Source organism: Pseudogymnoascus destructans, assembly GCF_001641265.1.
Source record: "Pseudogymnoascus destructans isolate 20631-21 unplaced genomic scaffold scaffold_16, whole genome shotgun sequence".
In the NCBI taxonomy this organism is placed as follows: Eukaryota; Fungi; Ascomycota; class Leotiomycetes; order Thelebolales; family Thelebolaceae; genus Pseudogymnoascus; species Pseudogymnoascus destructans.
In genome coordinates, this window is record NW_020167535.1 from 478742 (window position 1) to 490777 (window position 12036).

At 50.4% G+C, this 12036-nt stretch overlaps 5 protein-coding genes across 5 annotated transcripts; 3 read left to right on the plus strand and 2 right to left on the minus strand.

The window, feature by feature from the left end:
• Positions 1–321: 321 nt before the first annotated feature.
• VC83_05915 (uncharacterized protein) lies at positions 322–1756 on the plus strand. The gene is made up of 5 exons (XM_024469522.1): positions 322–593; positions 645–946; positions 1001–1078; positions 1127–1242; positions 1300–1756. The coding sequence occupies exons 1-5, from the start codon at positions 445–447 to the stop codon at positions 1669–1671; spliced, it is 1017 nt and encodes a 338-aa protein (XP_024322409.1). The 5' UTR covers positions 322–444; the 3' UTR covers positions 1672–1756.
• A 113-nt stretch (positions 1757–1869) lies between these two features.
• VC83_05916 (uncharacterized protein) lies at positions 1870–4102 on the minus strand. Its single transcript, XM_024469523.1, has 5 exons — positions 3080–4102; positions 2957–3027; positions 2531–2904; positions 2413–2477; positions 1870–2351 (listed from the first exon to the last, which is right to left on the minus strand). Exons 1-5 carry the CDS (start codon positions 3264–3266, stop codon positions 2017–2019), a joined length of 1032 nt encoding a protein of 343 aa, XP_024322410.1. The 5' UTR covers positions 3267–4102; the 3' UTR covers positions 1870–2016.
• Positions 3616–4035, plus strand: VC83_05917 (uncharacterized protein; the record flags this gene model as incomplete). The annotated part of the gene is made up of 1 exon (XM_024469524.1): positions 3616–4035. The coding sequence occupies one exon, from the start codon at positions 3616–3618 to the stop codon at positions 4033–4035; it is 420 nt and encodes a 139-aa protein (XP_024322411.1).
• Positions 4103–5796: 1694 nt separating the features above from the next.
• On the plus strand, positions 5797–7483 carry VC83_05918 (uncharacterized protein; the record flags this gene model as incomplete). The annotated part of the gene is made up of 3 exons (XM_024469525.1): positions 5797–6477; positions 6571–6964; positions 7031–7483. The coding sequence occupies exons 1-3, from the start codon at positions 5918–5920 to the stop codon at positions 7481–7483; spliced, it is 1407 nt and encodes a 468-aa protein (XP_024322490.1). The 5' UTR covers positions 5797–5917.
• A 385-nt stretch (positions 7484–7868) lies between these two features.
• Positions 7869–9069, minus strand: VC83_05919 (uncharacterized protein; the record flags this gene model as incomplete). The annotated part of the gene is made up of 7 exons (XM_024469526.1): positions 7869–7874; positions 7927–8022; positions 8090–8151; positions 8212–8632; positions 8693–8753; positions 8805–8961; positions 9015–9069. The coding sequence occupies 7 exons, from the start codon at positions 9067–9069 to the stop codon at positions 7869–7871; spliced, it is 858 nt and encodes a 285-aa protein (XP_024322491.1).
• Positions 9070–12036: the final 2967 nt, after the last annotated feature.

A 12036-nucleotide genomic window follows, 5' to 3' on the forward strand; every position in this document is an offset into this window, starting at 1 on the left:
CTTGTCTATATTCTATAGATTGCTTGACTTGATCTATGCTCTTACAAGAATCCTTTATATCGTTAAAACTAATTAATGACAACTGATTTGTCATGTGTAGTTGGCTGTTGCTTTTGAAATTGGCCTCATATGAGAACGGGGGGAGTTTCCAGATTGGGCTTGGACGGGTCATGTGGGATGGAACTGGGTATATAGAATTTATTTATTGTTTTACTAGGTATATGGAGTTTTTGCCCTTCTTTTTTACTACTCCGTAAGTTAGTTTACATGGTATATGATTCTTTTACCATAAATTAAGGCAGACACAAGGGTAGAGCTACCCGTCGCATGGAGCAAACCTCACTAAGTTGAGGGGCCGCGAATCTAGGGATCCACTATTTTGGTAGCGCGATTCTTGTGCTTTCTCCTATATCGTCGGTTTTGTAGCTGCCCGCCCATCTTGCCATGTCAAAGCTGCCAGTCACCGTTGGCCAGATTCTGAAAGGGAGGAATGGTCTATACGAAATTATCGAGGCCCTGAAAACGAATACGGTGTTTAAGGCCGCAATTCTTAGCAGTACTTCCGAAGAAATACCTCTAGGCGCCCAACAACTGTTTGTCTATCATGAGAGCCCTTGTTGGATAGCTCGTTGACTTATTTATAGTGCTGTGATCAAGACAGAGACAGATGAGTCTATGAAGTATGTCTTCAACCGTGAGCGAAACAATTACGAACTCCCGCACATGGCTTCATGTAAAACAATAAGAGCGCTCCGCGATGTTATTAGCTTTGACCCCCAAAAACCATTAGAGCCGCAATGCATGGTGTTCGAGTGGATGGATCAGGATCTTCGCAAAGTGCCATACTCTAGGTTTCGTTCCAAGCCTGAGCTCCCACGTGTGATCGCAAGGTCAGTCCTAGAAACACTTGCCTTTCTAAAAGAAACGTACGGTGCTTTCCATTCAGGTATTATTCCCCAAACCTTACCCACACAGGCAAAGATTCTTACTGATTTTAAAGATATTAATCCGAATAATATTCTACTATCAAATGTCGACAGTGCATGCCCTGTTGTTAAGGTGGGCGATTTAGGGAACAGTAAGATAGCATTTATCTACCTACCAAACGAGACTAAAAGAAATATAGTGCTCAGAGAAGGCTACGATGATACACGGATCCAAAGCCTACCGACCCGTGCCCCCGAAGTCTGGCGTGGCCTCGGGTGCTTTCACAGCTCCGACGTCTGGTCCCTCGGCGCTACGGTAATCTCCCTACCAACCAAACCCTACTAATAGATATGGAATCTAACAACTACCAAGTTGACATACTGGCTTGCCCAAAGGCTCGTCTTCGGCGCTGGCGACAAGATCATAGATAACAACACTGAGGCATGGTGCATAGCCAAAACCATCCGCCTCGTAGGGTCGATATTGCCTCCTGTGAACGAGGCTTTCCTCGATGAGTTCTCACTAGCGACGGCGCTGGAGAAAGAGGAGTACGAGGATCCGGAGACGGGGAAGATGATGAAATTTATTACGATAGGGACGGTACGGCAGGAGCTTGAGAGAATTGGGGGGGTGCCGCAGGATCTGATCGAGTTTATTGAGTACTTATTAGTTATTGATCATACGAAGAGGCCAACGGCGAGAGAAGCGCTAGGGCATCCGTACCTGGCGGACGTGGCAGTTTGAAGATGAAACATTTGCTACTCACAATGACCATAGCACTGTTGCTGTAAATTAGCCTAGTACGGGCTGTATACTAGATCATAAGCAAACTGTCATTATGTTGTGCGCCTCATTTCTGTGTTAAATCCCCAAGTTCTAGCGCATAGCACATTAGAGGTCTGCCTAAATCTTAGTGTAGGTAGCGATCCTACATATAAGGATTCCTGTCTATAAGAATTTATATTTTCGGTTCTAAGCGTATCCTTCTATAGAGATTGTATTGTACCAACACCTAGTTGCAATAACTCTGTAGTCTATATAACGCTGCTACCTATTAAGATAAACACCCTTTTTATACACAACACACCTCTATTCCTCCCCTCTTACAATTTTGATATCCGTCCTGACAATGATTCTCCCATCCCTAATCTCCTCCTCATCCATCCCCATACCCTTCTCCTCCCTCTCCACCCTCTCATTCATCTTAATATACACCGAGTTCCCCAGCTGACTCCCCGACTTCCGACGGGTGCCAAGCGACTTCGAGCTCGTGCTGTAACCGACACATTTTGGGCCCTGTGATCTGAGCGTCCCCGCGCGCCACGACGAGAAGGTGAAGAGGCCGCGGATTGTCGGGAGGCAGGCGCAGATCAAGCCGACGGAAGGCTCGATGTGCGTCCAGAGGCTGGCTTGGTAGACGGTATCTAGGGCGGGGTTAGCAAAATGACTGCGAGCCGGGAATTGGAAAAGAGGGGGGGAGGTTACATGTGGTGTCGGCGGGGTCGATGTAGAAGAGGACGACGATGCGGTAGACGCTAGCGAAGCAGACACTAGGGGTGGTTGGTTAGCTGAGTTTGGATTCTGAGCAGAGGACGGGACGCACAAGCCGCCGAGGGCAAAGACGCAGCTGAGCGCGAGCTTATCCTGCCATGAGCGCTTGAGGCGCCAGATGATGGGCAGGGGCATGCCGAGGATGACAAAGTCCATGATGACGTTGAAGGTCTGGTTGACGATGAAGAACGTGGTGCCGTCGATGCACACGGCGTCGACGGACTTGTCCCAGTAGCCGCGGAGGGGCCGGCACTGGAGCGCGCAGGTGAGGAAGATGGCGGCGGCCCAGAGGCCGATGAGCCAGTTTATGAGGGCGGAGATGCGGCGGAAGGTCGCGTTCGGGAAAATGCGACGGTAGAAGCAGATGATGGAGATTTTGAGGACGGGGCAGAGAGCGAAGTAGGTGAATTGGTTCGCGATGAAGATCTGGGGAGGGTTAGTGGCTGAGATGGGCGTGGGTGGAGGCGGGTTGTTGGACCTTGCTGAATCTAATGAGAGTTTCAGGAGAGAGCTCTGAAAAATGAGTTCCGTTACCGCCGATGGCACACCCTTGGTTTTGATGTTAGCTGCTAGATGAGTTTGCACGGGGACATGATCTCACAGAAAATCAACTGCACGAACATCCCATATAGGAGAAACAGCGCCGTAAAGCAGAGGTAGTCGTCCATGTCAATCGTGACCTGGCGCTTGAGCCTAGCGAAAACGCGTAGGACGGTAGCGATTGTGGCAAGACCGACCAGCACCGTGACGATAATGATCATCTTCCATCCCCTCTCACTGGGCGCCATTGTGGCGGGCAGTCAGGGCAGTCAGGGCAAATAGGACGATTTGATCGTTCGATTTTGGCCCGGCAGCGTGGCACAGTCGACATAAAAGTGATGGCGGCCGGGGCGGCCATGCAAAGGGATGGGAATAGTCTTGTAATATTCCATTGGGAGGGAACTGGTCTTAGAGGATCGATCTGCCATCAGGCTAACGATGGGATGGTAGATCGACATGGATGTACAGTGTTTGCTGTAGATATATCGAGTGCATGTGAGCTGCATCTATCCGGGAACCTGTCGGGAAATTGGGGCATCGGGCCATCGCGCCATCGCGACACTCACTAGGACAATCGCCCCCCGCGGCCTGCCCATCATGCAAGCCTCCACCCTCGCCATCTACCTCATGCCCCCCGTCGTCGCGATCTACGGCGCGGGTTTACAGCTACACCTCCACACCATGGTTCTCGCGCTCGCGAGCTTCCTGATTTGGTTCGCTGCACTGCTTGTCCTGCCCGTGTGCTACAACTACATTGTGGAGTGCTTCCTGCGCACGCCCGTCGAGGCCAGCGTCGCGCTCATGAGCGTCTTGATCATCACCCAGTGGCAGATGGCGGTGAGCGTCGGCTGGATGTGGGGCATGGGTGCGATTTTTGTACTGGCGGTGGATGTGCTGATGGTCTTGGTGATCCTGAAGGGGCACTCGGTGAGGAAGCTCACGGTGCATATTAGCGAGACAATTGCGGCGACCGAGGATGGTGAGAGGATTATCGGCGAGAAGGAAGATGGTGCTTAGAAGAAGGATCTACGAATGGTCCACGTGAAAGACTATAGTATGTACACTGGCTTTAGCATATAGCATATACTATTTAACCTCCGTTGCAAAATAAAGCCAAAGTCTCTTATACCCCCCGTACCCGCACCTCCACCAAGAATATAGGCTAATAAGTGCACCCCTTTATTACGTTGTATATATGCAAGCCCCATGCCTCTTATGTAGCCATACCCAAGCTACAGAGCTGCAACTCCGCAGCAAGGCCGCCGGGCACACACTGCACACCACACTCGCAGTGGCTCATAACATAACATCAACTCGCATCAGACCAAGCGGTCCCGCATACACCCCCTTTCGGGAGAATCTCCGAGGCACCGCCCTCTACTGCTCTCTAAGCTCATATTCTGTACATAAACCCAAAGCTTAGCACGTCCCCATACCCTTCGGGGGCCGCGGGTTACACCCGCGTCTGTATCATCATCATCTTATGTAGCCATTAGCGTTGGTCTTGGTCAATCGGGCAAGGTTAAATCGATGGTTCGCTCACATCCGCTACGGAGATTACTGTACACCTCCTCCCCTCTCCTTAGCCCCGCTGCGAACCAAGACAAGCCGCCTGTTAGCTTTAGACACAGCATACCGAAGTGTTGTTCAAAAGTTTTGTCGGTGGATCCGGCCAGGGCCCCCTGCGTAGGTTGGCTTGGCAATTCTGGCTGAAGTACCGATTCTCATACGACTCGATGACTCGAGAATGCGAGTGATAATTCTTCATAATATGCCATACCCGTCCAATCAGGTTGAGATCCGGTGAGTACGGGGGCCATTCAATAGGGTAAATGCCACGGCTTCTCAACTCCTTAATCGTAGCACCCGCTCGGTGACCTGGAGCTCCATCTTGCATTAATGTAAGGCCTAGATACAGACGTAGCCAGCCGTGAATCAGAGGGATAGTATGAGCCATATAGGTCTCAGCTCCAATCTTCCCAAATTCCTTCTCCTAGAAGAGCGTAGGACCCTTCCCGAGAGCACCTAAGAAACAGCGCCCTAGAACAACCTCTAGAAGTATCATCCCACGTTTCCCCTCGTCGGTCTAAAGGATTCTGTCCTAGTCATTCCGTATCTAGCTTCTATGGGTAATGGCCAACTTAAGTCACTTTCGTCGATTTGTCTCTGAAATAATTGGCAATACTCACTTCTATTATACCCTCTTACTAAGAGAGCCCGGGTAAGTACAGCCGCGAGCATGGAATTTCTAGAAGCTCTATAACCTCCGTATATTGCATACGCCTATTCTGATGAGAAAAGCTTATAACTCAATAACCTCGTCAACTTGATTGTCGGATAGGATAAGTGGCCTACCCGACCTGTTTTTTGGAGCTAGAGGCCCATGGCAGGCATACCGTGCCTGCCGCTCTGTACAGCCTAGGTTCGTTCTCTGCTATTTGCTAGAACTCCCAATTTAGAGAGCGAAGGACAGAGCGGAGCCCTCATCGCGAGTAAGGTGATGCATTGTAGTTATAGAAAGAGTATGAATTTCCTACATACAAAATACTATAGGAAGAATTTCAACGCAGCCTACACGTACCCATGTCCCAATTCCTGCCTTACCCCCTGCCATCTCCGGATTCACCCACAAAACTTTTAACATCGCTAGTCCGACCCTTATTATACTATACCCATGTGAGGCATGGGGCTACTGATTTTAATCATGTACAAGCCTCCTTGAAGCGTGCCACACGGCTGGGTCGAGCCAATCTCCGTATAAGTTAAGTTACGTAAATTGCCAGTATTCTTGCTAAATGGCTCATAGGGGACGAAAGCCTGTACTGGTCCCAGGGCCAATCCTACCACCAAGTACCACTCTACGTACACCTGAGCTTTTGAAACTCCTTTTTTTTTTCACATGACAAAGGATGCCAAAACACAATACTTGGGAGATACCAGTGAGAACGAAACCGACGCCATGCTACAAAACGGCACCGAGATGGTATCAAATGACACCAACGGCGATGCACCTTCGCAAATCGCCGTCCCCTCCTGGATCAACGGCATCGAGGAGACCGGCCCCTCAACCTTCGACGTAATAAGCCCCTACACCAACACCACCTGCTGGACCAGCACCTCTGCCACCCCCTCCGACGCCCTGCGCGCCGTCGACGCCGCATCCGCCGCCTTCCCCGCCTGGTCAGCGACCAAGCCCACCGCGCGGCGCGACATCCTCCTCCGCGCAGCCGACCTCCTCGAGGAGCGCACCGAGGCCAATGCCGAAATTATGCGGACGGAGATGGGTGCCGACGTAGGCGCCTCGCAGTTCTTCGTCGTGCCCCTCGCTATCAAGATGCTCCGCGACGTCGCAGGTCGCATTACCTCCGTCTGCGGCAGCGTGCCCACTGTGGAAGAGGAGGGCCAGAGCGCCATCGTGTATAAGGAGCCCATGGGTGTCATCCTCGGGATAGTACCTTGGTTAGTTAGATCCCCGCTTCCTTTCCCGCGTTTGACGCCCCCCCAACACCGCTGCTCGCTATCAATCCCATGCTTACCCCCCCCGGTCTCCAGGAACGCGCCCTACGTCTTTGGCATCCGCTCCGCCGCCACCGCCCTCGCCGGCGGTAACACCACAGTGCTGAAATCGTCCGACCTCTCCCCGCGCTGCTACTGGGCCATTGGATGCGCATTCGCCGACGCGGGCCTCCCCGCCGGCTGCCTGAACATCGTCTCCTGCCGCCCTGCCGACGCGCCCGCTGTCGTCAACGCTATGATTGCGCATCCTGCTGTACGCAAGATCAACTTCACAGGCAGCACCTCGGTCGGGCGTCGCATCGCAAAGGAAGCGGGGATGCAGCTGAAGCCCTGCCTGATGGAGCTAGGCGGGAAGAACAGCGCCATTGTATGCGAAGATGCTAACCTCGACATCGCCGTGCAATCCGTCATCGCAGGGGCCTTCTTAAACGTAACAACCCCCCGCCTCCCGGTTAACTAATCAAGTGAGACTATTGCTAACCACCACCACCCACAGTCCGGCCAAATCTGCATGTCCACCGACCGCATCATCCTCCACTCCGCCATCGCCCCCGCGTTCCTCGCAGCCCTCAAATCAGCGCTCTCCTCCGCCCCGCCATCTGACGCCCCCACCCTCGTCTCCGCGGCCTCAAAAGCACGCGTCCAAGCCCTTGTCACGTCCTCCCTCGCCGCCGGCGCGCACCTCATCCACGGCTCCGTCGACGCCGCCGAATTGGACGAAAAGGCATCGAGTATACGCCTTGCACCTGTCGTCGTCGGCGGCGCAGGCGACGAGGATCCCCTCTGGCTAGATGAGTCGTTCGCGTCGCTCGCGGCGTGCAGAGTGGTGTCGTCTGACGAGGAGGCGGTGGAGGTCGCGAACAGTGGGGGCTATGGGCTTTCGGCTGCTGTATTCACTGAGGACTTGAGGAGGGGGTTTAGGCTTGCGAAGAAGCTGGAATCGGGGTGAGTATTGTCCTTGGGGAGATGTGAGTGAGTGGGTGGGTGTATACTGATGGGAATAGGGCTGTGCATATTAATAGCATGACGGTGCATGATGAGCCGGTGTTGCCGCATGGGGGCGTAAGGAATAGCGGATGGGGCAGGTTCAATGCGGCGCAGGGGCTGGAGGAGTTTCTGATTACCAAGACTGTGACGTGGAAGGATTAGGGGTGTGCATAACGCGCAGCGTTAGCTGTAGCTGGCTGTAGCTGGCCTGAGAATGTAGGAGTGATTGTGTATGGACAAGACTTTGAGGTGTAGGCATATGCATTATTTTATAATGCATCTAGGTGTGCAAAACATCGCGGATATAAAACAAACCCTGAATCTGTTCATCGTCTAAAGAAGATGTTTCAAAACTAGCCACAATTAGTTCACTGTCCTAGTAAAACAAAATTGATGTATACGTACAGAGACTCTTTGGCGTAGGTCATATTCTCCGCCTACAGATAATTGAGGTATCTGTTGATATTTCTGTGCCAAGAGTTGTCGAGTATTTTGAAGGACCTATAAAGTCGTCAGACGACATCTACTTGTAAAGGGCTAGTGTATGTTTTAAGGAAACAGGACTTACCTCAACATAGCTCTGATTCGGGTTCTCTTTCATGGTCTTGATGAATCCATACGACATGGCACCTGTCGACATTAGTGTTGCTTACTAACTAATACCAAGACAATCAAGACACGTTAACGAACCTGTTGCAGCCCCCGCAATGCTTGTATCGGCCGACGTCTGATTATCAGCGCATCCACTAAACATCCAAATATCCTTCCCCTCATTCTTCCAATCCTCGACAAAGGTTTCCTCACCCAGGCCATTCTCGTTGGTGGGACCTCCACCACCTTGATGGTGCAGAGAAGCAAAGAAAGATTGTGCTCCTCCAAAGAGGGCCTGGGCGTCTTGGATCTTTTTAGCAGAGAATCCTCCTTGCAGGAGATTAAAAGCCGATGCAGCAAGGCTAATACCCTGCTTTACGTTGTCGACGAGCTTAACCTGTCCTGCCGAATTCGGTCGATAGACAAAGGGAAGTTCGATCGCAGAACCACTATGGCAACAGTCAAAAAGAACTGTTAGACGAGCCCGGGGGTTCATCGGTGACACAATGGCTTTGTGGAGCTAGCATATTGTTAGTTCTTGCTTGTGTGGCATATCCGATCGTTCTTTTCCCACACATACTGTGTCACTGTCTATCTGTCCATGAGATTCAAAGTCTAGGGGACAAATAGTATCATCGAAACTGCAACATTGTCAGCAGGGAATGTGCGATATATCGCGTAGGTTCACTCACCCAGACTCTCGGTCTCCATCTGGGTCCTTAACCTGGGCTACCCAAAGGTTAGAAGTTCTCGCATAGATAGGATGAGGTTTCAGCCACCTCCATGTCCAGAGTAGGATAAGAAAACGGAGTCTCCTGGATTGTTGCCAGAGACGAGCCATCGAAAAGCCTACAGGAGGTAGTCAGAGCCTAGGTAATTATTGCGGCAGGAGGACATCTCACAGCCATCATATTGGCACCGGTAGGCTCCAACGGCTCCCTCTATTCTCAGGCGCATCAGTCAACATGACCATGTCGCTCTGTGAAGCCGAAAAGCCATGGTTCTGAACAAGGTATTCACGAAGGTTCATAGCATCGTTGATACATCCCTGCAGTTGATGCTTGGTACCAAAGTAGTTGATGCCAATCAGTAAGGCCTTCTTGCGAGGCATGGTGTTTGGGTTACCGAGGTGGGATATTCTAGTCACTCTAATGAGCACGGCTCCCTCTCAGAAATAAGAGGATAATATGATGGGGCAAGACACACTGGAAGAGGCCGAGTTGCGTTGTGCAAATCGCGTACTAATGAACTGCTGGTCGTGATATCGCAATACAAGAGTGCCGGTGGCGAACGCCGTTTGCTTCCGCGAACGCTCGCTCTTTGCTTACCCCGCCCCTATCCATAGGGTCGGTTCCGACGATTACGGAATTGATGGGAGTCGCGAGACGCAAGCTTGTGTATGGCAGAGTGGACGGGATACCCGATTTTCTTGAGTCTATGGTCGTATGTTAAAGACAATAATTCCTCATACACTAGAGAAGTAAGAGTATCGTTGCGTTGGTGCAATCCTCCTAGGGCATTTTAATTTATAGAATAAATAAGAGGTACCAGGCACAGTATGAGGTACCGAGCAAGGTTTATTATGGGGAATTGACGACCGCCTGGAGCCAATATAATATGATGGTCGTGTGGTGACCCTCAGTATTGCACATGTTCCGAATAACCACGAATAGTTACGCCCAACTGCGGGGTAATATAGGATATTGTAGATAGGATCATAATATCAACCTTCAACTATCAATGTGAACCCTATAGTTGGGCGGCCGATGGCCCAACGTATACCCCTTCATCAATATAGTCTGATGAGCTCTTAGTATTGACTCCAACGGCCTGGGTCGGTCATGCTGGGTATTGCTCGTGCGGTCGCTTTTGATCGGGAATTGTGTGATGATGGGGGTAGGCAGCTTTCGTTGACGATGAGCCAGCCACTATTCACATAACTACAAACAATGAGCATGCCTTATTTGTGTTCTATATTGCCAATAATGTCTATAAATTTAGAGTAGCCTTGCTATATACACCTGGCATCTCCCTCTGTAAGTCACGCCACGGCTTCATTCGGCTCGACAGGTATTAGACAGGTATCAACCTCTTCCACACTTGGCGTCAGTGTTGTCAATAGACCGACCGACCAGACCAAAGGGTCCCAGTCGGTCGGTCTGGCTAATTTTGAGATCTGGTCTAGTCGGTCTGCCAAGGTCTGCAGACCAAATAGACCAAATAGACGGTCTGCCAAGGGGTGGGAATTGGATGTGATTTGAATGAATAGATTGAAGTCTAATTGTAGCTACGATACATGCCGGCAGTATTCAATGACTTGAGACATTCACATGCCTCAATAATATCTTCTTTGAGTCTGTTTCGAGCGTCTGAGATTAGCAGTTTAGCACTGCTGAACATCCGCTCAAATTCTGCTGACATGGCTGGTATTGACAAGATATCTAGCGCCATTCTCGACAATGCTGGATACAGAGTAGAATGGTCATTCCACCATTGGATGATATTGCTAACACGAGCTTCTGGTTTGATGTAGCAGTAATCCTCATACTCGTCTGCCAGTAGCTGAGCCAGCAGTCTACAGTCTGATCGCTGGGATAAAAACTGCTCGAGTATATCCATGTCTGGGACTGTAACACGTGTCTCCCTGCTTGTCCCAGCCAATTTGGGATTGCGGTCTTTATAACTTGTAGTCCAAAGATGCTCGACAGCTTTATGAGCCTCAGATATCCAATCAGAGCGGTGCTCCCAAAGTTGCTCAAGAAAGCTCCATTTAAGCTGTGGATTTAGGACAACCGCTGCTACATATACTGGTGATGTTTCTGTGAGATTGTAATATCTGTCGAGTAATTTCCAGGCGTTATTGATGCAAACCGTAATGTGATCGTAACCTAAGTGTTCATAATCTTGTTTTGCAGCTTCAAGATGATGCAGCAGAATCTCCATCGAGGGTAGAATCTCCCATATTGATCCACGTTTTCCATCCTTGGCTTGGCTTTCCATGCGCAGTGTTAACTCTTTGAATGGTTTCAATAGAGCTAGAATACATGTAAGCTGATCCCAGTCATCCCGTGTCAGTTGATCTTGAGCTATGTCTTTGCCGAAACTTCTTGCTGCAAAGAGATCTATTGGATCCTTCAAACGCATAGCCCGCTCAATCATGCTGTATGTTGAATTCCAGCGTGTGGCATTATCCGCAACAACCATCAGCTGCTCAATTTCCAATCCTTCTTGCCGTTGGATTCAGAAAAACTCCTCTCGCCGTTGGGGCGTTCTGCGTATATGGTGAACAGTGTTGTGAAGTTTACCAACTGGACCTTTATGCCGCCAAAGTTCAAGTTTGTAAGGACACAGGGCACCCAGCTCACAGTAATAGCATATGAGAGTGCGAGTCGGAGGCTAAACGGATGCTATCCTATAGGTCTACTACGAAGGATACAAAAAAGATGATGGGGAACCCCGTCAGTCGATTTTCTCAAGTATCCGAAACCCATCCGACTCGGTTCCGACTCGGTTAGTGTTGGGAGTAGGGACGTGCGCTATGGAATACGGTGGCCTTTTGGCCGTGAAAATGATCGTTCTGGAATACCGACCGTCGAAGTCTCAGGACGGGTTTCGGGTTGGGTCGTGATGCACACTCTGCTTCACCAACAGAACCTGGTGTATACTGGGTTTCAGCCCCATATTCTGCTTCCTTACGAAGCCTACAAATACTGTACGTAGGCCCATTAGACAGTGTAGAAATTCAATCGATCTATTTATTCTATATACTGTATTACCTGAAGCCTCCTGTTCCGTTGTGCCGTTGTGAGAATTTTGGTTACCGGAGAATACCACCCGATTTTGGGTGTGGATCCCCGGTTCCCATAATCACTTCGAACAGGTTATGAGCCCGGTGACGCTCAGGAAAGCTTCGTATATTGAACC